This window comes from Callorhinus ursinus, unplaced genomic scaffold (assembly GCF_003265705.2).
Source record: "Callorhinus ursinus isolate GAN/ISIS: 27379988/994484 unplaced genomic scaffold, GSC_fseal_2.0 scaffold18, whole genome shotgun sequence".
In the NCBI taxonomy this organism is placed as follows: domain Eukaryota; kingdom Metazoa; phylum Chordata; class Mammalia; order Carnivora; family Otariidae; genus Callorhinus; species Callorhinus ursinus.
In genome coordinates this window covers 11574377-11602080 of record NW_027397080.1, presented here as the reverse complement: position 1 = coordinate 11602080, position 27704 = coordinate 11574377, and the positions used below count along the sequence as shown (strand labels likewise).

At 48.6% G+C, this 27704-nt stretch overlaps 1 protein-coding gene across 7 annotated transcripts; it reads left to right on the top strand.

Annotated features, from left to right (window-relative positions):
- Nucleotides 1-7424: 7424 nt before the first annotated feature.
- On the top strand, nucleotides 7425-25822 carry ZSCAN20 (zinc finger and SCAN domain containing 20). 7 transcript variants are annotated; one of them, XM_025856888.2, is made up of 8 exons: nucleotides 7425-7476; nucleotides 13471-13997; nucleotides 18514-18700; nucleotides 19158-19234; nucleotides 19504-19588; nucleotides 20946-21632; nucleotides 23069-23494; nucleotides 24066-25822. In XM_025856888.2, exons 2-8 carry the CDS (start codon nucleotides 13581-13583, stop codon nucleotides 25319-25321), a joined length of 3135 nt encoding a protein of 1044 aa, XP_025712673.1. In that variant the 5' UTR covers nucleotides 7425-7476; nucleotides 13471-13580; the 3' UTR covers nucleotides 25322-25822. The 7 variants fall into 7 exon arrangements, with proteins under 7 accessions (XP_025712673.1, XP_025712671.1, XP_025712672.1 ...); XM_025856886.2 differs by having other exon boundaries at nucleotides 23066-23494; XM_025856887.2 differs by having other exon boundaries at nucleotides 7427-7472; nucleotides 23066-23494.
- The last annotated feature ends 1882 nt before the right edge of the window (nucleotides 25823-27704 follow it).

The window sequence follows — 27704 nt, the reverse complement described above, 5'->3', positions numbered from 1 at the left end:
TGTTTCCTGAGATTAAGAATTCCTCATATCAGTGAGGTCATGTGATACATGTCTTTCTCTGATTGACTTATTTCACTCAGCATAACACCCTCCAGTTCCATCCACATCGTTGCAAATGGCAAGATCTCATTCCTTTTGATGGCTGCATAATATTCCATTGTGTATATATACCACATCTTCTTTATCCATTCATCTGTCGATGGGCATCTTGGCTCTTTCCACAGTTTGGCTATTGTGGACATTGCTGCTATAAACATTGGGGTACATGTACCCCTTCGGGTCCCTACATTTGTATCTTTGTGGTAAATACCCAGTAGTGCAATTGCTGGATCGAACGGTAGCTCTAATTTCAACTGTTTGAGGAACCTCCATACTGTTTTCCAGAGGGGTTGCACCAGCTTGCATTCCCACCAACAGTGTAGGAGGGTTCCTGAAGGCATCATTTTGATGTATTATTTTGCTTATAAAACATCTGCATTTTAAAAATCCTGATTTACTTGGGGTGCCTGGTGGCACAGTCAGTTAAGTGGCTGACTCTTGGTTTTGACTCACATTGTGATCTCCCAAGTCATGAGACTGAGCCCGGAGTCCGGCTCCATGCTCAGTGCAGAGTCTGCTTAAGACTTTCTCTCCCTGTCCCTCTGCCCCGCCCCCTCTCAAATAAATAAATAAATCTTTAAAACAAAAATCCCGATTTACTCAGGATTTCCTTTCTACTAGAGAAAGGAGAGGAAGTAGTATACTTGAGGAGAGAAACCCCATTCTGTCACTCCTATGCCATTTGCAGCAAACCCGTGGAGCAGGTAACAGTACACTTGGCAAGCTGAGGAGGAAACTAAAGCTTATGTGAGTGGATCCCAAATTCAAGGACATTGAAGGACAATGTCCGAGTGAGATCTGGGACCTCTAGCCCCAAATCCTGTGCTCAGAAACACTATGTGCTTGGTCGCAGCAGAAAGGTGAGAGCGGAGTCCCTCCTCCCACTAGTGTACTTCTGCCTTTCCCCGACCCTTAGATCCTGGGTTCCAAGCATCTCTGAGGCTGGTCCCACCCTTCCAGCAGTTGTGCAGTTTGGAAGCCTTGTGGTCCTCTGACCCTGCTTCTGGAGCCTCCTGGATCCCCTGGACGCTGTGTACCCTGTCAGTGCTGAGACAACTGGATGTGTGTGGGGAGGGAGGATGGGGCCTGGGCTCCCCTCCAGAAAAGGAAGTGGGGGGCAGAGAGGGAGGTCCTGATTCTGCCTCTCTGCAGACCAGGCTTGGTGCCCAGGTGGGTGAGCACTCCTACCCCTTCCTCGGACTGCAGGCTGCGCTACTCCCAGCTGCCCTGTGATGGAAGGCTCCCAGCTGCCTCTGTCTCCTGCTTCTTCCTGATCTGCCCCTTGGACTCCAGTCTGCCCCTCCTTGCAGCAGGCTCCTCGGTGACCAAGCTGACACATGCCTTGGAGGCTGTGCCACAGAGCATGGAGGGGCTCTGTTTCGCTGGTTCCACTTCTGCCACTTCCCTAAGTTCAGGTCCTGGGGCTGAGTCTGCATCTCCCTGAGCTTCTGCCAGGAGCTCTCGGGGGCTTGGGGCAGCTGCAGCAGCCTTTTCACTGGCCCCCTGAACTTACTACCTCTTTCTAGCCCCGACACCTTTGGCAACCCGAGTTTCCTCCGGTATCTTGCTTTCTTAGGCCCCTGCCTAGATAGGAACTTGGGAGTTCAGTTGCCTTCCAGTCTACACAGTTGGCTGCCAAGTATAGTTGCTTTCAGAATGGGGGGGAGCTGGCTGACATCTTCCCAGACCTGGTGCTTGGCCCCTCCTCTGGTGATGCCTGGACCCTGGACATGTTGGACCTGTCATTCACCAACTGGCTGAAGATGGCTAGTCCTGGGGCCCTTCGGGGCCTCCAGCTGGGGACTCTGTGTCTGGACCACACAAAGATGGAGGCAGCTTGCGGTTGTAGGACTGGGGCTGCAGAGACGGGACAGCCGGTCTGTGATAAACACCAACACGGCTGGGCTGCCTGCCAGGCAGCTGCCCATGTTGAGATGCAGGAGCTGAATTTGGGATCCACTCTCATGGGGCACATAGCTCCGGAGGCCCTGGCTTCCTGCCATAGCCTGAAAGGTTTGGGTCTTAACAGTGGTTTAACCGGGTTTAACAGGGTCAAACCAGGTTTCCTGGCTGCCACGCCCAGAGACTGAACCCGAGTGGCTACCAACGGCGGGGTGCCATGCTGAAGCAGGGGCTGTGTCAGGACCGTAGGCCCCGGCTCTGTCCAACAACGGGGTACATTCCCTACCCCTAGCCACTTCCTCCTGGAGAGCCGCTACTTCAGGGAAACCAGCTGGTTTGTCTGGGGGCCAGGTATTCCAGGGCCTAAGAAGGCTGGAGATATTGGACTTGGCAGGAATTCACTGGCAGCCCCAGGCCAGGGCTGGTTGGGTCCTCTGCCCTCCCTGACCCCCCTAACCCAGCTGGATACCCATGGTGCTGAGCTTGGCTTTGGACTTCCAGGGCCCAGAGAGTATACATAGCTTGAGACTGTAGTTCCCCTCTGGTCCTTCTTGGGTAGAGCTTTCCTTGCCCAAGAGGCTGACCACCTTGGAGCTTTGTGCTGTCTCAGATAGGAAGTTCTCAAAGCTGGCTTCTCAATTGTCTTGTTAGTCTTGCAAACCCTGGCTCTCAAAGATGAGGCACTGCAGCTGGGGACCCAGAAAGTTGCCAAGATCTTCCCCACTCTTGGCCAACTCTCTCTGCTTGGCCATACTTGGAGGCCCTGTGCTCCCAGGGTGGCTCTAATTTCTTCATCTGGCAGCTTGCCAGGCTCCAGTATCTGCAGTCTGGGTGGATGGGTATAGCCCGGGGCCTGCTGCGTCATGGGGCTGCCCAGTCTACAGGAGCTGAAGCTGCCAGCCCTGTGGTCCTGAGCCTGGACCTGCCCAGGGGGGCTTGAGGAATGGGTAGGCGAGCGACCCAGGCTTGAGCTGCGGCCTCTGGTCAAAGCGGGGTTGGAGACACTGCTGCTTTCCGGAGCCCGGGCAGTCTCCAGGTCTTGGTGCTAGGCTGTGAGCCAGGCCTCGTGCTGGATGGCAGCTTCTAGGAGCACAGTATGTGCTATACACAGTATAGCACGTGTATATTCTGGGTGCTTCCTTGGCCTGCCAGAGTGCCAGGACCCGGGTGGGGCCTGGGCTTGAGTGGATCCCCCAGAACATAGATGCACATTATATCACATAGGCTGTGCTGGCCAGAAGCTGGGGACCACCCCCAAGAATCCCCTTTTCTCCTCTCTCTGGAGCCGCTGTCCCAAAACTTTGGGGTTGGAACTCTTTTGGGGTTGCTCTGCCTGTAGCTTCTGCTGATCTCTTAGCTCCTCCTACATGAAGCCAGAAACTCCTAGATTCTCTATCTCCAGCCTTGTTCAGGGCCTGGCTGCCGGGTCTGAGGGGTTGGAAGGCTGAGGGTAAGAGGTTCCTCTATGATGTGTTTGTATCCCACCCCAGGCAAGACCAGGGCTGGGTGGTGCAGGAGCTGCTGTCTACTCTGGAGAGTGGCCTTCTTGCTGGGCAGGGGCCGTGCCTCTGCCTCTCCAAGCAGGATTGTGAGGCAGGCAAGGATGTGGCTGACAATGTGGCAGATAGCATGGCAAGCAGCCGGGTCACACTGTGTACTGAGTCACCAGCTCCCACACAGCCCACATAGCCTCTTGGAGCTCCCCGCCTGGCTACCTTCCTCAGGCTGGCAGCTCCCCCATCCCCCAGTGCTGCTGCTGGTCTTCCTGGAACCTGTCTCCCACCACCACTTCCCCAGCTACCATGGACGGGCCTGGCTGCTCTGCAGAGGGGACTTTTGTGTGTGGCCCAGGGAAAATGAAAGAAAGGAAGGCTTCTGGGCTTGGCTGGGGAGCAGAGTAGGGCAGCCTGGGTTGGGCTAGAGTGGGTGTGTGCATGTTGGAGATTGGGATAGGAAAAGCAAGCCAGCCTGGCAGGGAGATAGTGGTACATGTGGGTACACGAGACTGAACTCAGCTTCTGGTGGGAGGTGGGGGTGCTGCATGTGTCGGGAGGATCAGCTGATTTTGGGAGCACAGGCTTTGAGAAGGCTCTGGATGAGCCTCTGAATGAGAAAATTGGGAGATGGCAGGTGGCCATGCAGTATGTGATGTGATCTCAAGATCTCCAAATCCTTAGTAAATTTACTAACTCCATGAAATGCTTGGCTTAATTGGACTTTTTGTTTTTGATGGAAATCCACATGAGGCAGGAGGTGAAGGGGCTGGGGTCATGGAAACTGTAGCTCAGAGGAAATAAAGTTGGAAATTCATGGAGGCTTTGGGGAAGGAGGGAGGGCTGTGAGCAGTCCTCAGCTGTGGAATGGAGTCCAGGCCAAGTTCAAATCAGATCTTCAAGGGGCAGAGGGGCCCCTTTTGCCATCTGGGTTATAGAGGAATTGGCAGCTGAGGACGGAAAAGCTGGGATGCTGCCCAGGAGGCAGCAGACTGATTGCCTATTCCCTCAGCAAAGACACAAAGGCATGGTCATACCTATGGTCTTGTTTGAACCTCATAACAACACTGGGAGGAGAAATCCAGTCCCTTGGCACTCAGTGTCCAGCCACGCTAAACTACTTGGAGCTCCCAGAACACCATGTGCTCTTGCCCCTGGGCCTTTGCATGCACTGCTCGTTCGCCCAGAAACACCTTTCCCCCAATTTCTCTCCTCTGGGGAAACTACTACATATCTTTTCAGATTTAGCTTAGCCATCACTTTCTCCAGAAGCCCTTCTTGACCTCGCAGGCTAGGTAAGCTGCTGCCTCTGGGTCCCATAGCTTCCTGCACTTCCCTTTCTCAAAGTACTGGTCACACTGTACTCACCAGCACAGGTCTGGGGGCCCCTCAAGCACTGGTCTCCAAAGAGATGTGCACAAGATGACACAGGGGTTTAGAAAAAATGTTAAGACTTAAATTTCTATTTTTCGATCTCATTTTATTCTGAAGCTAGATTGCCGGTTTTTTAACCATATGGTTTTATGTTACTTAACTTCTGTACCTCAGTTTCCTCTTCTGTAATATGGGATAGTATTAGACTCTTGCTCAGAGGGTTTTGTGAAGATTAAGTGAATTAATATGTATAAAGCACTGAGAGCAGGACCTCGTGATGCATTATAAATGTTCAATAAAAGTTAGCTTTCTGTGTAAGTACATATGTACTACATGTATGTATACCATTTATAAGTAAATAAATACACATATGTTGGGAGTGTGTGTTCAAAACTATTTTACTAATAGGAAGCAATACTAATTTACTAATAGGAAATTTGATCTGGAAAGTTTGGAGATCTTGGGGAAATTCAATCTGGAAGGTTTGGGGACCAGGACCAGTTTGATTCATCTCTGCATCCTTAGAGCCTAGTGCTGGCCCAGCACAAAGGGGATTCTTGTAGACAATTGTGGTGAGAAAAAAATCTTGGTGGATAGTGATGCAGTGAACTGGGGTCTGGTTAAGGCTACTGATTATTTTTATGTGACATTGGGCAGGGCACGTGGCCTCTTAGGGACTTAGTGTTCCTCTTCTGTAAAATGTCAGGCTTTAATCAGAAAAAAGCTAAGGGAAACCATCAAACAATTCCAGGCTGGATTTAGGGTGAAGGGCGCCCTCTTGTGTTTAATGGTGTTTTTCTCTCTCTGTACAACCTCACCACAGGTCTTTCCAACACATGATCCTGAAGTGGCTGGCCATCCTTTGCCTGGCAAATCCTGCCTTTCCAGCTTCAGATCCTGACACTCTCTCAAATGTCTGACACAAGGTCTCTCTCACTCCTCAACCCCCACCCTTCTCCAACCGTGATCTTTTCCCTATCAGTGTGGAGCCCAGAAGAAACCTTTGCAGTCACGGCCAGCGGTTCAAATTCCAGTCTGACACTTACCATGTGATCTTGAGCAGGCCACTTCATCCGTGTAAGCCCCCATTTCCTCCTTGTAAACTGGAGGTAATAATACCAGCCTCATGGGCTGCTGAAAGACTTAAATAGCAAGGAGCGGTATACAGGTCACTATTATGTTCACTGAGCACAATCCCATGAGTTCTGTAAGTTGGAACATGTTTCACTTTGAACATGAGGAGGAACTGGGGCTTTAAAACTAAAATATAGAATTCCCCTAATTTTTAACAAGAGCCAACATGTATTGAGCACTTGCTATATTGCTAGGTACTACTACTTTCCCCAAAGTCTCATACCCATTAGTAAAAATAATAATAGCTAATGATTATTAAACTCCTTCTGCCCTGCCTGTGCCAAGTCCTTTACAAACTTTTCCCCATTTATTCCTCTCACAAACCCTATGAGGTAGATGCCATTATGATAATTCCCATTTTACAGATAAGGAAACTGAGGCACAAAGAAGTTGAGTGATTTGCCCGAGGTTTTAGAACTAGTGAGTGGCAAAACCTACATCCTGCATTTGAAAGACGCTTCAGACACAAGCAGCTTGATTCCAGAGACCATGCTTTACCTGCATTACCTCATTTCATCTTCACAACACTCTGCGATGTAGGTTCTATTATATCACCTGCATTTTACAGATGCGAAAACCTAACACAAAAGAGATGCAGTAATACATTCGAGGTCACACAGCTACAGGAGTGGTTGGGCTGGGATTTGGATCCATGCCTGACTGCAAAACCCACATGCTCAACCCCATATTAGATTGCTCATATCACTAAGTATTCATAATTGTACAAAGCAACTGCATTTATATTGAAATTATTCTGATTATTATTATTCAAATAATGATTAACATTTTTCCAACACCCACGAAGTGCCAAGCTCTGTACTGATTTACATAATAATGGCTAACATTCGCTGTGTATTATTAGGACCCAGGCCCTGATTTAATCGTCTTAGGTGTATTATCTCATTGAAGCCTCACAAAAACCCGGCGAACAGATGCTATTATTATCCTCACTTTGCAGGTGAAGAACGCGAAGTTCACCATCGATCCAAAATCACGTGGCTTAACTGTGAGCTGGAAATTGAACCTACAATTGCCCAACTCTCTCCGGTCCACCAGTCACCCTCTCTATTTCTCCTAGTTTCTGCTGTGACCTCTCCCGGCCCACTGCTCCCCGCTCTTTCCTGCAGCAGGCCCCGCCCCTTTGGCTGGAGTGCTCGCCCACTGGGCGGTGCCATAATCTCGGAGCCTGTAGAAGGACCGGGATCGTGACAGGCTCCGCCCCCACAAATAGACCCTTTTTCCGATTTGTTCCGGCGCCCGCGACCGGGAGAAGATGACACATCTATTGGCTGATGACATCTGACAAGCAGCAAACGGAGGGGGCCGCCCACCGGCGCTCGCGCGGTGCCTTCTGGGAGTTGTAGTCTCAGAGGCTCCATTCCCGGGGTGGCGCGGTGCGGACTCCGCGTCCCAGCATTCCCTGCGCGAACCCCGGAGCACTTCCGCCCTGTTGGTGAAGTGGGTGTCTCGGTGGGTGAGTCCGGGTGGCGGGGCGGGGGCAGTTGAGACTCAGGCTCTGGGATGGAGGCTTAGGAGGTGGTGGTGTCCCAGGGAGGGCAGGGAAAGTGAGAGGGGAGAAAGAAGCTTTTCTGTGGGGGTGGGGGTGAGGGCGGCCAGAGGATGAAGCGTCCGGAGATGGGAAGGGTCATAGAAGGGTCGGGGATGAACGGGGAGATAGAACACCCTGGGAGTGAGGAGGTTCGTAGAAAGGTCTTTAGGTGAGGAGACCGTGAGAAGTTCTGGAGGCGGTAGAGTCCTAGAAGGGTCTGGAGACCACAGATGGAAGGATAGAGGGTTCTCGGGCCCTGGCAAGAAGTGAAGAGAAAAGGGCCTGAGCTTGAAGCCCGACCTTAAAAATAGTGTTCCAGCCTCTACCTGACCGCCTCGACAAACAGCCGATTTGATACCCCCTTACACTTTCCCTAATGGTTGTGACCTCTGGAACCCAGTAGGTGGGACTGGCTATTGTGTTCGGCCCCAAACCAGTGCTCTTTCTTTCCTTCTGCCTGATGGAAGTGAATGGCACCGTCGTCCACTTTAGCCAGGCACCCTCTGATTCTTCTTGCATTCTTCCACATCCAGGATCTTCAGATCCCTCTGTTTCCTTAATGTGTCCTGAATCAGCCAGTCCCTTTCTGGTCGGGTTTTTTGCTGAAGCCTCCCACCTCTTCACCTCCCCAGCCTGGACAGACACATTGTAGCTAGCGTCATCTATTTAACCCACAAATCTGACTGTGCCTTCTGCTCAAAAACCTTCTTGGCTCCCATCGCCTGTAGAATTAAGTCCAGACACCTTAGCCTGATGGTCAAGACTCTCATAAACTCTCTCTGCAGCCTAATCCTGTGCACCCCATGCTCCAGGACTGGTTGGTTTTCCCCATCTCTTGGAGAGGCTGTTTAGTTTTCCACCGTTAGGTATGGTCTTTGTCACCCCATTGTCTGCCAAGAGAACCCGAATGTTACTTTGTTCAGTTCCCTTAAGCAGATTAAGTCACACCCCAACCCCAGTTCCCACAGACCTTTTTACTGCATTTACCACATTTGATCATAATTGTCTGTGACTTTTTTTTTTTTTTAGTCTCCTCCACTTGACCATAAGCATCTCCAGGACAGAGACAGTTTCCTAGTCACCTCCATTTCCTTATTGTCCAGCCTAGGGTTGTAAATACTTGATGTAAATCAAGTAAATCAGTAAACACTTGAATACTTGATGCATGTGTGAATAATGACAATCTAGGGTGAGCTTTGCTATACCAGTCTTGAAGGCTGCTACTTCCGGTGGGTTTCTAGGGGCATGAGCTTTTAATCTTCTCCTGCCTGTCAGGGCTGTCTTTGCTGGGTGCTGATTCATTACCTATGGGAGTTTAAGCCAGGGGTGGCAAATACATAGAATGTGTGCTGCCGCTTCTCCTTCCTGTGTCTGGTGGTTATAGCTAATTGGTGACAACACATATTGACACGGGTTTCAGAGTCCTTACTGCAGTTGACTGACGTTGGTGCTTTATGTGAAACCCATTTGCTCTCCCTGGTTTAATCCCTTAAATGTGAGGTCAAGTTACTTTAAGCAGTAGCCTGGACCATCAGCCCAGTAAGCTTGACAGCCTTTGGGGACTCCTGGTTTCTTCTTTGGAAGTCACAGACCAGTCTTGGCTTTTGCCATGGGATTGGGGCAGATCTCTTACCAACTCACTGGTCAGCGGGTGGGCTCCTTATGTCCACATCCACACTTAATACCCCAGGAGCCAGGATACCTCTCAGCTTCCCTGTGTTTGTAAAGGGATCCTGACCCAGTCAACACCGATCCCTCATTGCTTAGGGGGAATCTGTACCCTTTCTAGGTCTTCTAGGATATTGGAAGAGACCTTTGAGATCATTTAGCTGAAAGATGGTAAGGTGATGACAGCCCATGCTGAAAGAAGCCTGTCATCATCCTCTATTTAGTCCTGGTGTTTGAAACAATTTTGAGTTGGTTGCCAATATTTAAAAATCCAGAGTTAGCTTCTCTTGGAAAAAATAGAAGGCCTGGGAACTGGGCCAGTGTTCTCTCTAGTGCTCCATAGTTAGTCACAGCCCCCGCTCCACTCATGTACCCATTTACATTCCCTGGCCCCTGTAGCCATTTAAATGTGTAGCCACTGATTCTAGTCTTCCTCTCCCTTTGCTCTGCTCCCATCATACTAATTGGGGAATCGGGGGCAAGCGCTGAGTAGGGTCAAGCTGTAAGCTGCAGAGGCCACATGACCTGTCCAAAGTCACACAGCTGATAATGGCATGAGTGGAACTGGAACCCTGATTTGCTCCCTCCTGCCTTAATGTTCTTTCCACTCTCATACCATCTTCTCAGGAGTTTGGGTGATTGGCAAACCTAGAGGAAGCTGTATGGTGCAGTTAAGGAAAACGAGTGAAAGAATGAATCTTGGCTGAGTCCCAACTCTGCTGCTTGCTAGTTGTGTGACTTTAAGTGAGTCTTTTCATAGAAGCTCGGTTCCCTATATGTAAATTGAGGATGTGGACTCATACGTTACAAGATAATTATATTCTAAACTCAGCACAGAAGGTGGAAATCACATTTAGCCAAAAATCACATTCAGCTTGAAAATCCTTTGGCAAGGAGCCATTTAGAAACCAACACACTGCCTTTCAATAAGCTAACCAGCGCAGCTGGGTTTCCTTGTTTGAATGTCAGATGAAAGAGTTGGCCTGTGTTTAGGGACCGGCCGTATGAAACATACTTTGCTCACAGCCTGGAAAGGAAGGACTGAGGGAACTCAGACCACCCTGGGGACCAGGAAAGTCATGCTCATTCTGGAACAGACACCTAGTGAATGGAACTGACTGCACTGTTTAAATTACGTGCTTTCTTTCTCTTTCCGGTGTTTGCATGCAGTTTCACATGTGTAAGTTACAGATCAGTGTAGTACGGCTCCACACCAATGACACCCTCTTGCTTGCCTGGAGGATTCAGTGAGATTATGAAGGTGGAACACTTCGCAGCAGGCTGGCGCCTCATGGGCACTCAGTAGATGGGTACTCTTTGAGTTTGCTGATCCTCGAGTGGCCCGGATCCTTGTGGTCGTCTTAGGACTGTTGAATGCCCTTGTCTCTTTTTTTCCATCAGCTCTGTGTAAAGTCACCCTGCTATTTGCTGACTGTATTGACCTCCCTCTGTGGATAGGCCACTATTCATTATCTAAGAGAGTAGCAGAAAAAGCTTTCAGATTTGTATTTGAAACTAACCTTTGGGACTTTCAAGTCTTCCCAGAAGAAAATACCTATTACCTGAGACCCTGGGCTTTGGGCCTGGCAAAACTACTAATTGCCTATTTTGTTGTAATGTTGTTCTCTCGGTGCAGGAGTGCAGACTTCTTTGCTACTTATTGACTGTCTCTCTCATGACAGCGTAACTTTCATGAAGGTAGAGACCATCTGTCCCAGTTACTGGTGGCTCTCCAGCTACCAGGACAGTGTGGGTGCACAGTAGGACTCTGTAAATGACTGGTGGTGAATGACTTGTGCGAGAGAGCACCACAAAAGGTTTTGGACTAGTGCATGATTAAGGTTGTGGTTACAAAAGAAATTTCATGAAGAGTTAATTCTTTAGCTTAGTATAAATGATGGACCTTGCATAGCCCCTTAGGCTTTTGATGTACCAGATTTAACCATTTTCATAAAAGGCAACAAAACAGCAAATGGCCCTGCTATTTGTTAGGCACTGTGGATACAGAAATGGGTAAAATAGAGTCCTGGCCCTAATAATACAATGCAGTGGGGCTGTCAGAGGTCAGAACAGGGAACTACAATGGTGTAGAAGGACACCTATAGTAGAGGCATGTGCCAACTGCTTTGGGACATGGGTGTGGGGCGGTGATTCTGGGAGAGCAGGGATGGGGGCAGGGCATGACAAGGGCATGACCTGGTAGCTGAAGGACAAAGAGGAGGTTGCCAGGTGCTCATGCGTTTTGTTCCTAGCCTCCTTGTGTATGTGGAGGTCTTCAGGACGAGGCTTTATTTTGCATTGTCCTTGCCTTGTTTCTGGGCAGTCCAGTCAGATGGCCTAAAATCTAAATACTACCCCCCTCCATTCTCAGTTCAGCTGTGTCATTCCCACTTGGGGGTAGCTAATAGCCTCCTTTGAGTGGGTGTTTTTTATGTCATCTGGACTTGTTGGGAATGACACAAGGAGCTCATTTTTCCAGATAAGCCAGCATGAGTGTCGTCAGTCTTCATTGTGTAAAAGAAGCAACCCCAGATGTCCACTCCGCAAGCATTTACTCAGAGCCTCCTGTGCATCGTGCACCACGCTTATTTTGGGGGTAGGGGAGGGAAGGGGCAAACTATAGTCCTGTCCTCCGGCTGTCATCCGTGTGGGGCCACACACACACCCCTGTAACACAACATAGAATGTGTCCTGTGTGACATTGATGGAAATAAAGAGAAGAGAATTCCTTCTGGCATGAGCAAGAAGGTCATTAAAAAAAAAATCTAGTGTGTGCAGCAGGGGATTAATTTTAACTCTTGCTTCATGACACGTCACCATCGTGAGTTGACCATTGTCTGTTTATTGAGCACTTCCTGCGTGTGCTGAGCACTGTGCTAGGAAGCTTATGATCTCGTGGGTAAGAGAACAACGGAGCAAATGTAGGTGGTGTAGAAGGTGGTGGCACAGGAAGGACTGAATCTTGTTTCAGGGCACAGGGAGGGCCTCTTGGAAAAAGTATAATTGAAGCTGAGACCTAGCTTGGTGAAGAAAGGGAGAACACTTCCCAAAGGAGACTGCTGACAGCCCGTGGGAGGGTTCAGAGGTCTGCGGCTGGAACGCCCTGACCAGCGGGAGTGTGGCAAAGAGATGAGGTGGGGACGTAGGCAAGGTTTGCACTTGATCCTGAGGGATGTGGGAGGTCACCCAAGGGTATTTAGCAGGAAGTGACCTGGTCAGACTTGGAGCTAGTCTGGTTGTTGTGTGAAGAACCTCGGGTTGGGGTGAGGGGAGAGCAGGCAGGGACATGAGTTAGAAGGCTGATGCAGTGAAAAGCATGGCTACTCACTGGCTCGAAGTAGTGGCATTGGGGGTATAGATTCCTAGAAGGCCAGGAGGGCACAGCTTGGTAATGAATTGGATGTGGGGGATGTTGGAGAGAGATGATGACCAGGTTTCTGGTGTGGGTAACTTGATAGAAGGTGGTGCCTTGGGATGCCTGGGTGGCTCAGTTGGTTGGATGTCTGTCTTTGGTCCAGGTCATGATCCTAGGGTCCTGGGATCGAGCCCCTCATCGGGCTCCCTGCTCAGTGGGGAGCCTGCTTCTCCTCTCTCTCCCCTTCCCCCCCTGCTTGTGTGTTCTCTCTCTCTCAAATAAACAAAGAAAATCTTAAAAGAAAAAAAAGAAGGTGGTGCCTTGGCGAGGTCGAGAGCTCCAGAAGGACAGGTTTGTGGGAGAAAAAGATGAATTTAGTTTGTGGCCCACTGAGTTTGAGGTGCCTAGTAGACAGTCAAGTGGAAATGTCCTGTAGATGGTTGGATTTGGGGTCTGGAGGTGTGGTGGCAGGTCCTGGCGGGAGTTTTGGGAGTCATCAGTTTTGAGATGGTGAAAAATGCCAAATGGATGGGTTGGCCAAGAGGGAGTGTGGATTGAGAGGATTTTGTGAGGAGAGCACCTTTAGGGGAGAGTTGAAGGTCTGGGAAAAAAGGCCTTATGAAGGGGGTGACATTTGGAACCCACCTTGAGGAAAGGTCAGACTTTGGGCATGCGTAGAGGAAGGCAGGCATGCTTAATGATGAAGGCTTTGATGCCAGAATACAGTGTTCTGGCACATCCCAGAGGACTTCATACTGTGCTGTCCTCCAAGGCTTGCTGGCTGCTGGCTTGGGTCCCCGCTTATGCATATTCCTCTCTTAGCACCCCCGCCGCAGGCAAAGGCAGTGGAAGGTACGGGGGTCCTCTTACACTGTCCTTTGTCTCTCTGCCTTCAGAGCCTTAGGGAGCATTGCCTCTCCTAGGAGCCCCTTGAAGGACACGCCTTAGATGCAGGAAGACGTTAAACAAGAACAGTCCAGCTGAAGCGAGGTATCCAGCACCAACCATGGCCGTGGCCCTAGAACCCCAGACCGAGGCCTCTCCCCGACCGGAGCCTGAAGAACTCCTGATTGTGAAATTGGAGGGGGACTCTTGGAGATCAGAATCCAGACTCCGGGAGGAGGACCGTGACCCCGTCCCTGGCCCCGAGGCCTCCCGCCAGCGCTTCAGGCAGTTCCGGTACAGGGATGCGGCGGGACCCCATGAAGCCTTCAGCCAGCTCTGGGCGCTCTGCTGTCACTGGCTGCGGCCGGAGATCCGCCTCAAAGAGCAGATCCTGGAGCTGCTGGTGCTGGAGCAGTTCCTGACTATCTTACCCAGGGAGGTCCAGGCCTGGGTGCAGGCACGCCACCCTGAGAGTGGCGAGGAGGCAGTGGCCCTGGTGGAGGATTGGCACCGAGAAGTCCGGGCTGCAGGCCAGAGGGTGAGGCGAACAGTCTGTCCTCCAAGGAGTGGGTCAGGCAGGGCAGCGGGGCTGTGATTAGCTTAATGATTGCTGAAACCGCAGTGGTAATAATCGTGATTGTTGTTGTTATTGACCGGCTGACATTTACTGAGCACTGCTGCGTACCTGATACTGTTCTCAGTGCTTTCCATGTATTAACTCATCTAATCCTGTCAAAGGTTTAATGAGATTGGTACTGTTACCCTGATTTTACCGATGAGGAAACTGAGGCAGAGGATAGCTAGGTGGTCGGCTTGAGGTCACACAGCCCCAGACAATAGAGCATGTTCAGGCAGCCTGATGCTGAAGACCACGTTCAGAACCACTGCCCAGATTGCCTCCTGGGACCGTATTCATAGTGTGGATGATTTGTATTATGATTCACATGTGATGAAATCTTTGGGTGCTTATAGCAGAAATCTGGGTGGACAGACGTAGCATCATCATCCTCATTGTGTAGATTAAACTAAGGCCCCCAAACTCAGGTGGCTTGCAGAGCTCAGTCAGTAAGAACCGGAGCCTAAACGTAGATCCTCAGGTTCCAAGGTTGATGTTCTTTCTATGACACGACAGATGCCTCATCTGCCAAACCATGGGAACTAAAATACCTCTGAGGCATGAGGCTCAAATGGGTTAGTAACTGATATTTCCTGAGCACTCACTGTGTGTCAGACACCGTTCTCAGCTTTCTATATGTACTGCTCATCTCATCAACACAGCAGCCCAAGAAGGTAGGTGCTGTTCTGCCACCATTTTTCAGCTGTGTGAATAGAGGCTCAAAGAGGTAAGGAACTTGTCTAGATTTATGTAAGTAAGTGGTAGAGCCGAGATAAGGGAAGTGAAAGCATCGTGGATTTAACATTCACAGTTTCAATAGTTTGCAAGAGACTGAAGGCCCATGATGTCATTGATAATTTTTCTGTGGCACCATTTTTTTTTTTTTTTTTTTTTTTTTTGAATCCTGCTTTTGGAGCTGGTATATGTGGAACAAAGTCCTTGAGCTGGCTACGGGCTGAGCCAGCTACCCAGAACCTTCATCTCAGCAGAACCCTGTTGCTTCCCCTGGTTACATGGTCAGTAGTTTTTTGATGTTATAGTTAATCACATTTTGTTGGGGGAAATTATAGGTTTGAGAACATCCCTTGCAAATGGCAGGGGTTTTCTGTAAAAGGTAAAGCTCTGGAATGTGAGATCAGGGGAAGAACGGTTTGTGGTCTGTGGGTTGGTTTTTTGGATTCCTTTACAAACTGAAGACACAGAAAGTGTCCTATTTGAAGTTACAGAACTAAGTATGAGAGAGTGTACCGTATTTGAATATGCCAGCCCACCCTCCCATATTATTTCTTGTAAAGAAACCAGCTATTCATCTTAAGTAGCAGTGAAAAAACAAATGGAAGTCTTAGGACTTCAGAGCTGGAAGATGAAGACCTTGAGACCCAGAGATGAGGATCAATTTAAATCAGGGTCTTTATGACTCTTTATGTGTAAAATGAGAGGGTTGGATTAGACCAAGAGTTCTCAAATTATACCCCTATGAGCTGAGGCAAGATTGGACTGCTTCTAAAATTGGGGAAAAAAAAGTAAGGTAATGGAACGTTCTCTATGATGTATTATCTTCCTGTGACTTTTATTTTTATTTTTTAACTTTCTCCCTGCTCTTGAGTGCTCACAGATGTCCAAACAAATGGATAAGTAGGAAAGGAGCTCCCTGCCCCCACAGATGTTACAGCTTGTGATTACACTGCAGGGTACCTGGCTCAGTTACATTTTCTGCAAGTGAAAATTTTCCAAGACTTAACCAGCTAACTAGGTTCCTCAGAGAGAACTGCCTGGAAAAAGCGGTGCTGCTGGGTTAAATGTCCAAGATATTTTCCTCAAAGAGATCTTTCAGCTCTGCTGTTGGGTGGGTTTTGGCTTGTTGATTCTGTCGTCACCTCTTCCAGAACCTCTCTCCCCATCAGGTGCATAGGCATTTAAAAAAAAAATACTTTATTTTTTATTTTTTTATTTTATTTTATTTTTTTTAAAGATTATTTATTTGAGAGAAAGAATGAGAGAGAGAGAGCACATGAGAGGGGGAAGGGTCAGAGGGAGAAGCAGACTCCCTGCCGAGCAGGGAGCCCGATGCGGGACTCGATCCCGGGACGCCAGGATCATGACCTGAGCCGAAGGCAGTCGCTTAACCAACTGAGCTGCCCAGGCGCCCTAGACTTTATTTTTTAGAGCAGTTTTAGGTTCACAGCCAAACTGAGCAGAAAGTGCCCAGATTTCTCATATGCCCCCTGTCCCCCCAGCCCACATGCACATCATTCCCCACCAGAGTGGCGCACCTGTCATGATCGGTAAACTTACATGGACACGTCATTATCACCCAAAGTCCATAGTTTACATTGGATGTCACTCTTAGGGTTGTAGTTGTGTGGATTTTGACAAATGTATAACAACATGTATCCACCATTATAGTATCAAAGAAGGTGGTTTCACTGCCCTAAAAATCCTCTGTGCTCTGCATATTTATCCTTCCCTTCCCCAAACCCCTAGCAACCACTGATCTTTTTACTGTCTTCATAGTTTTGCCTCTTCCAAGGTGTCACATAGTTGGAATCATACAGGATGTATGTGGCCTTTTCAGATTGGCTTCTTTCACTGAGTAATGCATTTAAAGTTCCTCCATGTGTCTTCATGGCCTGATAACTCATTTCTTTTTAGCACAGTAATATTCCATCATCTGGATGTACTGCAGTTTATTCACCTACTGAAGGACATCTTGGGTGCTTCTAAGTTTTGGCAATCAGGAGTAAAACTGCTATAAACATCCATGTGTACGCTTTTGTGTAAACATCCATGTGCAGGCTTTTGTGTGGTGCACAGGCATTTTTGGTGGGTTCTTTATTCATCCATACCCCAACTAGTATTCTGTTGATTCTTTCCTTCTCCTTGTCACTTGAATCTTCTTCTTTCTGTGTCTACAATTGCCATCCGTGGACTCAGAATCTTTGCTTAGGTGTGGCAGTAGTTGGAGGAGCCCGGGCTGGGAGTGAGGATTGTTATGGAGCGTAGTCACACAGTTTCTCTGCGGATGGTAACATTATGGCTGTAACAAACAGAGGCTGATTTGGTTTTTCCTGAAACAGCCACGGAAGAAGGCGGTAAGCAGATGTTTTCTCCCTGTGAACCACACACTACATTGGTGGACGGCCTCATCTGGAATGGCTTTTTATGCTTATGGCCCGGTCCTATATATCTTAAGGATAAACATCCCCGTTTTGGGGAGAAGATTGGAGTTTTCAGATCAGCCAAAAGAGTTTTGGAGTTACAGGTTTCACAAACTCACTAAGTTGATGAAGGTGGATGTTATTATTTTGAATCAAAAAATGAGGTTCAGAGCAATGTATATAATTGCTATGTTTTATATAAAAATAGGGAAGAAATAAGAATCTGTATTCATAGATGCTTATATATACAGAAACCGAAAGGATGCAGAGCAGTGGTTTCCTGTGGGGAGGAGTGGGGAGAAGGAAGACACTGGGCAGATGGGATGGGCTGTTTTCACTAACTAGACCTTCATAGTTTCTATTTTTGAAACCACCTGAGTATTGAAAATATCTATGAAGACATTGACACACATTTTTTAAAGTTTCTGTAAGGCAATGAGATTGTTACTTGTTGGGGTTTTAGGGCGGGCAAATAACATCTCCACCTCCATCTCTGAATTTGGAACCGACAGACGGATAAGAAATGAGCTTTATGATTGATAATGCTGTGTTGGGTAATGTCCTCTCTTAATTGATTATTCCTTCTTATTTCATATATGTGTGCTCTGTCTCTGAGGGGCTTTTCTGCCTGAACTTCTGCATTGAAATCGAAATTACCTCTTCTGTTTTCCTTTTGAGTTACAGTGCCTCCTCTCTGCTTCTCCTTCTGTTTTAAGAGTAGATGGACCTCTCTCAAACAGCACGTACTTTTATTCCATTTTAAAATTCCATCTGTAGTTGTTTGCCTCTCCTTTCTCTTATGTTTATTTTTGAATTTTCCTTGCCTCGCAACAGGAATATTTAGAGCAATTATATTTAAAGTTATTGTTATATCTCTTTTTATCTTTTGACAGATACCTGGTTAACTTTTATCTTTTTTTGATACCTTAAAAATGAAACTGCCTGTTTTTGACATCTAGAGATTATGTTTTAATGTCATAAAATCATGTTACATGATTTATCTCTTTATGATTCAAAAATGTCTGGAACAGTAGCAGCCTCATTGAGACACTTGCATAGCCTCCCTGTGTTGAACAAAACAGTAGTCATTTGGTGATATCAGTGCTGGTCTGTTTACTCATGTCGGTCTCATGGCTTTGTTGTCATACATAGTCATCTTTGAATCTTAAAATGAGCCTGTGAACTTCTGGACCACAGCTGTACTCAAAAGAGCATTCCCTGCCCTAGCAAAATTGGTCTTATTGAACTGATGATTGGGAATTTTGACTGTCTGTGTGTAGGAATTGGACTTGTGTGCAGAAGAGACCAGGTCCTTAAAGGCAGTGCAAGAATCTCAGCGTTGTCAGCTGCAGCCAGTGAATCACTGGCCTGAGGCACAGTGCCAGAAGCAGTGGGTGAAGAATTCATGTCCTGACCTTCCCAAGCATCTAGACACCAAGATGGTGCCACAGCCCTTGAGAGAGAGTGGTGAGTACCAAGAATCAGGGAAAAGGAAGGAAGAGGGGAGAGGGTTAGAGCGGGTAAGGAAGGGCACACGGGGAGGAGGGACGTGAAGAATTCAAGGCAAGGGGTAGAATGGTGTCTGATGGCCACGCTGCGAGGTAAGGCAGGTGAACATTGTGCAAGAAGAGGAAGCTCTGAGCGATGTTGGCACGCCCCACTGAGCTGAATCACGCAGCACGTTCAGGTTGGCTTGGGGCCATTTGGTGATCATAGGAGTTTGAGCTGGCATCTTACACACAGCCCTCTCTCAGGCCTGCTTCGGAACCAGACACTCCAGAAGGGAAGTAAAAGGGGAAAATCTGACCTGGCTAGCCAGGCAGTCTCAGCTTGATGCAAGCATGGCCTTTGGAAAGCTGGACCTGGGAGGGGATGGTTTTTGGGAACCAGAGCTTGGGTTTCAGAGACTTTTTCTTCTCCTCAGCTGTGCTCACTCCCCGAGTCCCTACTCTCCCGAAGATGGGGAGTGTTGGAGATTGGGAGGTGACAGCCGAGTCCCAGGTAAGCTGCTGTTTGTCCTTTCTTTCCTGTCCTGACTTCTCCTGGGCCTGTGCCCCTGCGTCCCTCCCCTCTCTCCGTGGCCTGCCCTCAGCAGAAGGGCATGTGTTGGAGGGCGTTAGCCGCTGCCCCGCTCCTGGCCTCCAGTCTGCTGGGCCTCTCCTCAGTCATGCTGCTCACACATGGTTTCCCTGTGTCCGTGACCTTTCCTGGGGTCTGCTAGGGTTCCCAGGCTGTTTTCAATTGCCATCCTTGTCTTGTACATCTCACAGGAAGCCCTGGGCCCTGGCAGACACGCCGGGAAGGAGTTCTGCAAGGACCCCCCGGGAGACAGATGTGGAAATGGTGTGCCCCTAGGTAAGGAAATAGTTCCCTCTCAGGAAGATCCTGTCTGGTTTCTGGTACACTCAGTTCCCGAAGAATGTTTCGTCGCTCCCTTAAGACTTGTGGCTCTAGGAAGTCTGGCACTTGAGACACAGGAAGAAGACATGCTCTCTGTGGCCAGCACTGGTGGCAGGGATGGAGTGGGGGGCGTGGGGTCTGCCTGCATAGAGAGGCTGGCGGTTGGCTTCCAAGAGCCTACCCTCTTGGGGCTCATTTCCTCAGTACATTGACCATGGCGGTCCTAGGCTGTCTCAGAAACCCAGTCCTTTCTGCAGCAAACAGGGTCCATCTCTCAGGGGCAGACTCCAGTGAGCTGAACCCATGAGACTGATGTACTAAACCACAGTGAGAAGTAAGCATCATAGGGCTCAAAGCACTTGAAGCCCACATGGCCTGCACCTGTCTCAGTAGGCGCGTCTCCGGGGAGCCAAACAAAAATGAACCATTTCCCTGCAGAGCCTGGGGTCAGTGTGAGGGGTTAGACACAAGAAGGGGATAAAGTGGGAGATAGTGCTAGGTGTGCCTCTCAGGGGAGCTAAGGGGAGACACGGGAAGCTTGTTGGCAGCTTTCTTGACAGTAGAACTCCTTTTTTACATAAACCATGGTATCTGGGTAAGGTAGTGTTCACAGCAAACTGGGAAATGCTGAACCAAGTAAGCCTAAAGTTTCTTGTAGCTCTCAGCTGCTTCTGATCTAGTTTTCTTCAGATATTTATTTTAATTAAAGGCTTCCTGTTTTGTTAGGGCTAGGAGCTGTTGGGACAGCAGTCCTCTACACATAGCTGCTAAGTGTTTTAAAAAATAAGGAAATTATTTTCTCACGTTTTTGGAAGTCGAGCGGAGGGCATGCTCTAGCCATAGTGCAGAGTGGCTCAGCAGTGTCATGGTGGACCTAGGTTCTTTCTCTCTGCTCTGCCGTCCTCAATGTCTGCTTCGCACTGGAGTATCATGTGTCATAATCGAAGATAGATGCCAATGTCAGTTGAGCTCACAAGTTTCCTAGCAAGAGACACAGACAAGCACACACACAGAGCAAATGAGTGAGAGAGGGGAAAACCTTTTCTCCAACCATTAAATTCATTCTGGTTGGGCCAGTTTAGGCCAGGTGCCCATCTGTGGACCAGTAACACTCACTCTGTGTATTGTCTCCTAACTACAACAAAGAAAGCAAGTGAAGAAAGCAAACAGGTCAGTTAACGTGGGGAATTGGCATGGGAATTTCTCATTAGCCTCATGCAGGGAAATGATCTCTTTCAGGGGCATTTTGGACAAATGCTCTGCTCAGTGTATCATTTCTACTTAATCATTTCTCTTCTTTCTTTTGTTTGAGTTCCCCCAGTTTCAAAACCAAGTATCAACTGCCAGGGAGAGCAAGGACCAGAATTTTGGCATCCAAGCTTTGTAAATTCCGGAAAAAGGAACAGTGCAGATTACAACCCAGGTAATGAGCAAATAAGACCAGCTCAGTCATTGGCCTGGAGAGACTCAAAGGCCTGGGAGGAGCCATACCAGTGGGACACGGAGGACATGAAGGTGTCGGGTGTGCACTGGGGCTACGAGGAGACCAAGACTTTCCTGGCAATTTTGAGTGAGTCTCCTTTCTCTGAAAAGCTCCGGACTTGTCACCAGAACCGCCAGGTGTACAGGGCCATTGCAGAGCGGCTGAGGGCTCGGGGCTTCCTGCGGACCCTGGAGCAGTGTCGCTACAGGGTCAAAAACCTCCTACGGAATTACCGGAAAGCCAAGAGCAGCCACCCACCAGGGACCTGCCCCTTCTATGAGGAGCTGGAGGCCCTGGTGAGGGCCCGGACAGCCATCAGAGCCACAGAGGGCCCAGGAGAGGCTATGGCACTCCCCAGGCTGGGGGATAGCGATGCAGAGATGGATGAGCAGGAGGAAGGAGGCTGGGAGCCTGAGGAAACAGCAGAAGACTGTAATGGTGATGACCTGGCCGCTGATGAGTCCGTCCAGGAGCCCAGGATTCAAGGGGGCCCAACTCTGTTCCAGAGTCGTATTGGTAAGAACAAGGGGGTGTCGTGGATCCAGATTCCAACTCTCCTGCCAGCCAAACCTCTGCTCCCTGACTTCAGGGCATAGACTGGATTGCAAGTCTAGATTGATGCCACTGGAGTAAGGTGTTAAGTTTCTTTGGTTGTCCCCAAACTCCTACTCTTGCCGCCTATGATCAGTTTCCTAAAATGAGTTTTCTTAGCTATAAAAGCAAACTTTTAAAACCTTAAGGAACCTTAAAGAGCTAATTCAGTATCAGGTGAGCCTTGAACAATGCAGGGTTAGGATACTGACCCTCTGCTCAGTCGAAAATATACGTATAACTTTTGACTACCCCCAAATTTAACTAATAGTGCATACTGTGGACCACAAGCCTTACCAGTACCGTAAATAATACTTACTTTATATATGTATTATATACTGTATTCTTACAATAAAGTAAGCTAGAGAAAAAAATTTTATTAAAATCATAAGAGAAAATACATTTACAGTACTGTGCTGTATATAAAAACCCAAATCTGTGTATTAGTGGATCTGTGCAGTTCAAACCCATGTTGTTCAAGGGTTAGCTGTGTTTGCCAGAGTGTGTCACTAGGAGTGTGGGGATGGTTATTGTGTTATGAGTGAACTTTTAATTTTAATGTGTAATGAGCACATCGACTGGTGATTTCACAGACAGTAAATTTAGGTAAAGAAAGATACTGAGTGAGATACTTAACATGTCAGAGAAATCATGATGGTATAGAGTTGAACACGTGACATTTGGGAAACACCCAATCACTGTACAAGTGGAAACACAGAAGCCCAAGAGATGAAGTGTCTTGTCTAAAGATACGCAGTGAGGTAGGGGCAGAGTCAGGATCAGAGCCCAGATCTCCTGTCTCCAGTTTTATGTGGTTTTCCCCTCCACCATGCTGTCCGCTTGGTCTGCGTGATTTACCTGCAGAGGACCTGAGAACAGACCACCACCTTTTCCTCCAAAGGAAAGGGCATCCTCAGGTGGATGCTATTGCAAGATTGTTTGAAGTCCATTTATGTCTAGGGATTCTCAGTTACCATGTTTGTTAAGAGAAAAGTTCATAAAATAGAGGATGTGTATGGCATGGACATTGAGAAAGTCTCTTGGGTCCCAGCTTGAGGCCTTTCTCCACACCAGTCAACTGAAGCCAGAGGAGTGGGGTCACCTGGTATAATGTGGCCACCTAAGTCCTCTTCAGCTAAGACTCAAGAATTAATGGCAACTCTTAGAAGAGGGTGGGGTGGGAGGCCGTGGCATACCTCTGAGAAGCAAGGGAATAGTCTTTGCTGGGGCCCTGGGTGCCAGGAAAATTTCTGAGGGACCTGTGTTCTAGGCATTTGGTGGGGCAGGGGACCCTGAACCCTGATGACCGAGGCACGTCTCATTATGCCTCACAGTTCTGAACTCTTCACTCCTGACAGCAGGTGTGCACTGGGGCTACGAGGAGACCAAGGCCTTCCTGACGATTCTCAGTGAGTCCCCATTCTCTGAAAAGCTTCGCACCTGTCACCAGAACAGCCAGGTGTACCGGGCCATCGCAGAGCGGCTCTGTGCACAGGGCTTCCTGCGGACCCTGGAGCAGTGTCGCTACAGATTCAAAAACCTCCTTCGAAGCTACCGGAAAGCCAAGAGCAGCCACCCACCAGGGACGTGCCCCTTCTATGAGGAGCTGGACTCCTTGATGAGGGCTCGGACGGCTGTCAGAGCCATGGGAACCCTCAGGGAGGCAGCAGTTCTCCCTAGGTCCGGGCAGAGCAGTACCGAGGCTGATGACCAGCAGGCCTGGGATGAGATGGCAGATGAAGATGCCATCAAATCTCCAGTCCCACGTCCTAATACCCCAGACACCGGTAAGCTGGGAGTAATTTGATGCCCACAAAATCCAGAAGCATGCAGGGAGAGCAAGGGGGCCAGCTCATTTCTTGTTTGTCTCTGAACTATAAGAGAGAATGGAAATGAATAGGAAAAGCATTTGTGATTTGCTCAGATGATTCAGTCTCTAGCTTTGTGTAATCCCCCAAATGAGATAAGCAGTCAGGTCCAGATTTTACTGGGATTTATCTTGGAAATTAGAGTTTATTCAATTTCCCATGATGCAGACTATTTGGAATGTGCTAGAAGAAGGAAGTGTTCGGTATTGAGTAGAGGGATGGGGGAGTTGGCCAGAGACCGACGAGCTGGCTGCATGGCCTGGGCCTCATGACTCTGTTGGTGGGGTCACCATGTTCCAGGCTCCGCTTTCTGCTTTGCAGGTCAGAAATTTACATATGCACCAAAAGTTGATCAGTTTCATGTTAGTCATATTACAAGATGTGAACAGAAAGTATGTGATATAAATTCATGTTAAATTCACAAGACACAAGGTCCATAAATAGATGTTAACTAATGAATGAAGAAAAACTGCATTTCTGTCTGTTTTAGGGTTTGAGATGAGGCATAAGGATGAAGACCAGATTTTGGAGCAGGATATTTTTGAGGATCTGCCTGGAGCCTTATCAGAATGTACTAGAGAGGATGTTTGCCACCCTCCTGACTGGGGGCAAGACAGTGAAAATGAAGGTGAAGGTGAAGGGCACTGGGGAAACACCCCCCAGGAGCAGTGGGAAGAATGTTCTTCTGAAGAGGACTTAGAAAAACTTATCGACCATCAAGGCCTGTACTTGGCAGAGAAACCCTACAAGTGTGATACATGTGTGAAGAGCTTCAATCGGAGCTCCCACTTCATCACCCACCAGCGGATCCACACAGGTGAGAAGCCCTACAAATGCCTTGCATGTGGGAAGAGCTTTAGTGACCGCTCCAACCTCAATACCCATCAGAGAATCCACACTGGAGAGAAGCCCTACAAATGCCTTGAATGTGGAAAGAGCTTTAGTGATCACTCCAATCTTGTCACCCACCAGAGAATCCACACAGGGGAAAAGCCCTATAAATGTGGGGAATGTTGGAAAAGTTTCAACCAGAGCTCAAACCTCCTGAAACATCAGAGAATTCACTTGGGAGGCAATCCTGACCATTGCAGTGAGCCTGGGGAAAACTTGGGCCCAAGCTCATCCTTCAGTGCTCACTGCAGGAACTCTACAGAAGAGACATCTCTTGAACAACCTCAGAGTGCCAGTAAGAACTTGAATTCTGGCCCACACAGCACCAACTCAGGGAAAAACCTTTACCAGTGTTCTGACTGTGGAAGAACCTTCTCTAAGAGCTCTGCCCTCATTAGCCACCAAAGAATCCATACGGGAGAGAAACCATATGAATGTGCTGAATGTGGGAAAAGCTTCAGTAAGAGCTCCACGCTGGCTAACCACCAGCGAACCCACACCGGGGAGAAGCCGTACAAGTGTGTGGACTGTGGGAAGAGCTTCAGTGAGCGCTCTAAGCTCGTCACACACCAGAGAGTGCACACGGGAGAGAAGCCCTACAAATGCCTCGAGTGTGGGAAGTTCTTCCGTGATCGTTCCAACCTTATCACTCACCAGCGGATTCACACGGGAGAGAAGCCTTATAAGTGCAGAGTGTGTGGGAAGTGTTTTAACCAGAGCTCTAGTCTGATTATTCACCAGAGAATCCACACTGGGGAGAAACCCTACAAGTGCATGGAGTGTGGGAAAGACTTCAACAATAGCTCCCACTTCAGTGCCCACCGGAGAACTCATGTGGGAGGGAAGGCATCATAGGAGACGCCCCACCCCCACCCCACCACAACAGCAAAAGAGAAAAATGTATATTTAAATCTCCTCCGATCATGAGATGTATGCTAGAAACTTACCCAGTTTTTAAGCTTGGTGTATGCCCAGGGAAGCCATCTTGGTATAATCCAGGTTATTTGGAAGTGAATTACTAATGCTAAGGATCCAGATTTGAAGGCACTTTTTTTTCAATTTTAAAAATTTTAAATTTTTAAATTTTTTAAATTTTTAATTTTTAACTTAAATTCAATTTAGTTAACATATACTGTATTGTTTGTTTCAGGGGTGGAATTTAGTGATTCATCAGTTGCATATAACACGCAGTGCTCATTTCATCAAGTGCCCTCTTTCATGCCCATCACCCAGTTACCCCGGCCCCCATCCCCCACTTCCCCTCCAGCAACCCTCAGTTTGTCTCTTATGGTTTGAAGCCACTTTTCTTAAGTGTAATTTGTTTTTCTCCTATAAAAATCCTCCATGCGGACCTCAGGCTGTCTTTACGTTTGCTGTCATGGGAGGACTTTATCAGTGTTTGAGCCAGACTGATAACGTAGGGGATTAGAGTAAATCCATGGCCCTGAGCAGTGATTCCAAACCCCACTGTGCCTTTACACTGTCCCCAGGTACACATGGTCCGTTGGCACATGTCAGCAAATTTTCATAATGGCAGGTTTCAGCTGGGGTGTGTCCATACAGAAGAACTTTTGAGATGGGGGAGAGAGGGCATAATTGGGAATCTGGCTTGAAGCAGACCACCATGACCTCAGCAAAGAGGAGGAACATCAGTGACGTCATTACTAAATATTAATAATAGCAAATGTAGCCAGTATTTATCGAGCATTTGCTCTTTGGCAGGCTCTGTGCTAGGCGCTTCGTACACATCCTCTCACTCCTCACGGCAGCCCTGGGAGGAAGGTACTAATCTCCCCATTTCCCAGAGGGGAAAACTGAGGCTTGGAAAAGCTAAGTAATGTGCTTGGGTGGCATGTTTGAAAATGGTAGGGGCAGACTTTAACCAGATCTGTCTGTCTCTGGAGCCTGAGGTGTTCCTAACTATTGTACTGAATCCCCTTCCGCTGGTAACTCAGGTGTGAGAATCCCAAAGCACTTTGTGGACCAGGTTTCTTACTAAAATTCCTTTATGAATTCTCCTTTTAGCAAATACAGCAACTGAGAATCCCTAAATATGAAAGTGTCTGAATGACCCGAATTGACAACACTTGGAGCAAGGCTGAGCTAGTATTAAAGTACTTGATGTGGATTTCCTTCTCTGCAACAACATGGGTGAGAGATACAGAGGGTCGAGACCGGGGAGAACTCTCAGCCACAGTGTACCTCTTCCCACAGGGTACTACTTCCACGAAGGAAATGGGGTTTAAGAATTTCCCTTTTCTCAAGGAGTCAGTCCTCCTCGAGTTAGACTGGGCTGAATTGAATGTTAAACCTTATAGAAATCCGGGCCTGCGTTTTTGCCTCCCTGGCCCTTTTCCTCTTGGTGGAAGCTTCGTTCCCGATGGCCATGTGATAGCTGAGCAGAGGGGAGGCGGGAGGAGTTGGTGCTTCCCTACTGAGAGGACTTTGAACACTGCCCCGCATCCCAGGTGCATGGCACAATTTTATCTGGAGCCAGCTCGTGCCAGGCCTGCCCAGTGCTTCCACACAGACCAATCGGAAGGGCTCACCAGGATGGCTTGCTGATTTGCATACTTTGGCCTTCAGAGTTTCTCCTTAGGAGGGTTTAAAAATACTGACCACGGACTTTGGTTTCCAGAGGATCTTAAAGGAAAATCCCTGTCCTGACATCTCTGCCCATGATGTCGCAAGGCCCTCAGGCCCTGGTTATTTCATGGGCTTGGGAAGTACCTATCAGATGGTGGATGTGACGGGAAGCGTGGAAGTTTCTACTCACACACGAGGGAGTCAGTGGCGTGCTCTGCAGTCCACAGAGTGAGAGCAGTCCTCCACCCCTTCCTATGCTCCCCGAGAACCAGCTTCCCCAGGGCCACTGCCTGTCAGCTCCTTCCCCGTTTACCTCTCCTGGCTCACATGATCCCTGAGGGACGGGGTTGGGGTGAGCCTTGGGTTGGCACCAGCAGATCTGCAGGAACAAGAGGAGGCACAGGGCGCCATGCGAGCTGAGGGGAAGGGAGTTCCAGGCAGAGGCATGGTGGTGTAAGAGCATGGCTTAGGGTGCGGGCTGGCGCCAGAGCAGCTTAGGACCGTTGGGGTGTAAACGGAGAGGTGAGCAGTGGTGAGAGCTGAGATGGCAGGGTGCTGGGGCAGCTTCCCAACCTCATTCATGGCAGAGTGGAGCGTGGACATCAGCCGCGGGCGGCGTGGACGTGCACTGTCTGAGGGGAGCTTGGACATC

What these genes read in the sequence shown, in the direction of transcription:
- ZSCAN20 (XM_025856886.2), top strand. Translation starts at nt 13,581, where the DNA reads ATGGCCGTGGCCCTAGAACCCCAGACCGAGGCCTCTCCCCGACCGGAG. An exon ending in ACAGCCCTTGAGAGAGAGTG is followed by an intron (nt 18,701 to 19,157) that starts GTGAGTACCAAG and finishes TCTTCTCCTCAG; the next exon opens with CTGTGCTCACTCCCCGAGTC. An exon ending in AGGTGACAGCCGAGTCCCAG is followed by an intron (nt 19,235 to 19,503) that starts GTAAGCTGCTGT and finishes TACATCTCACAG; the next exon opens with GAAGCCCTGGGCCCTGGCAG.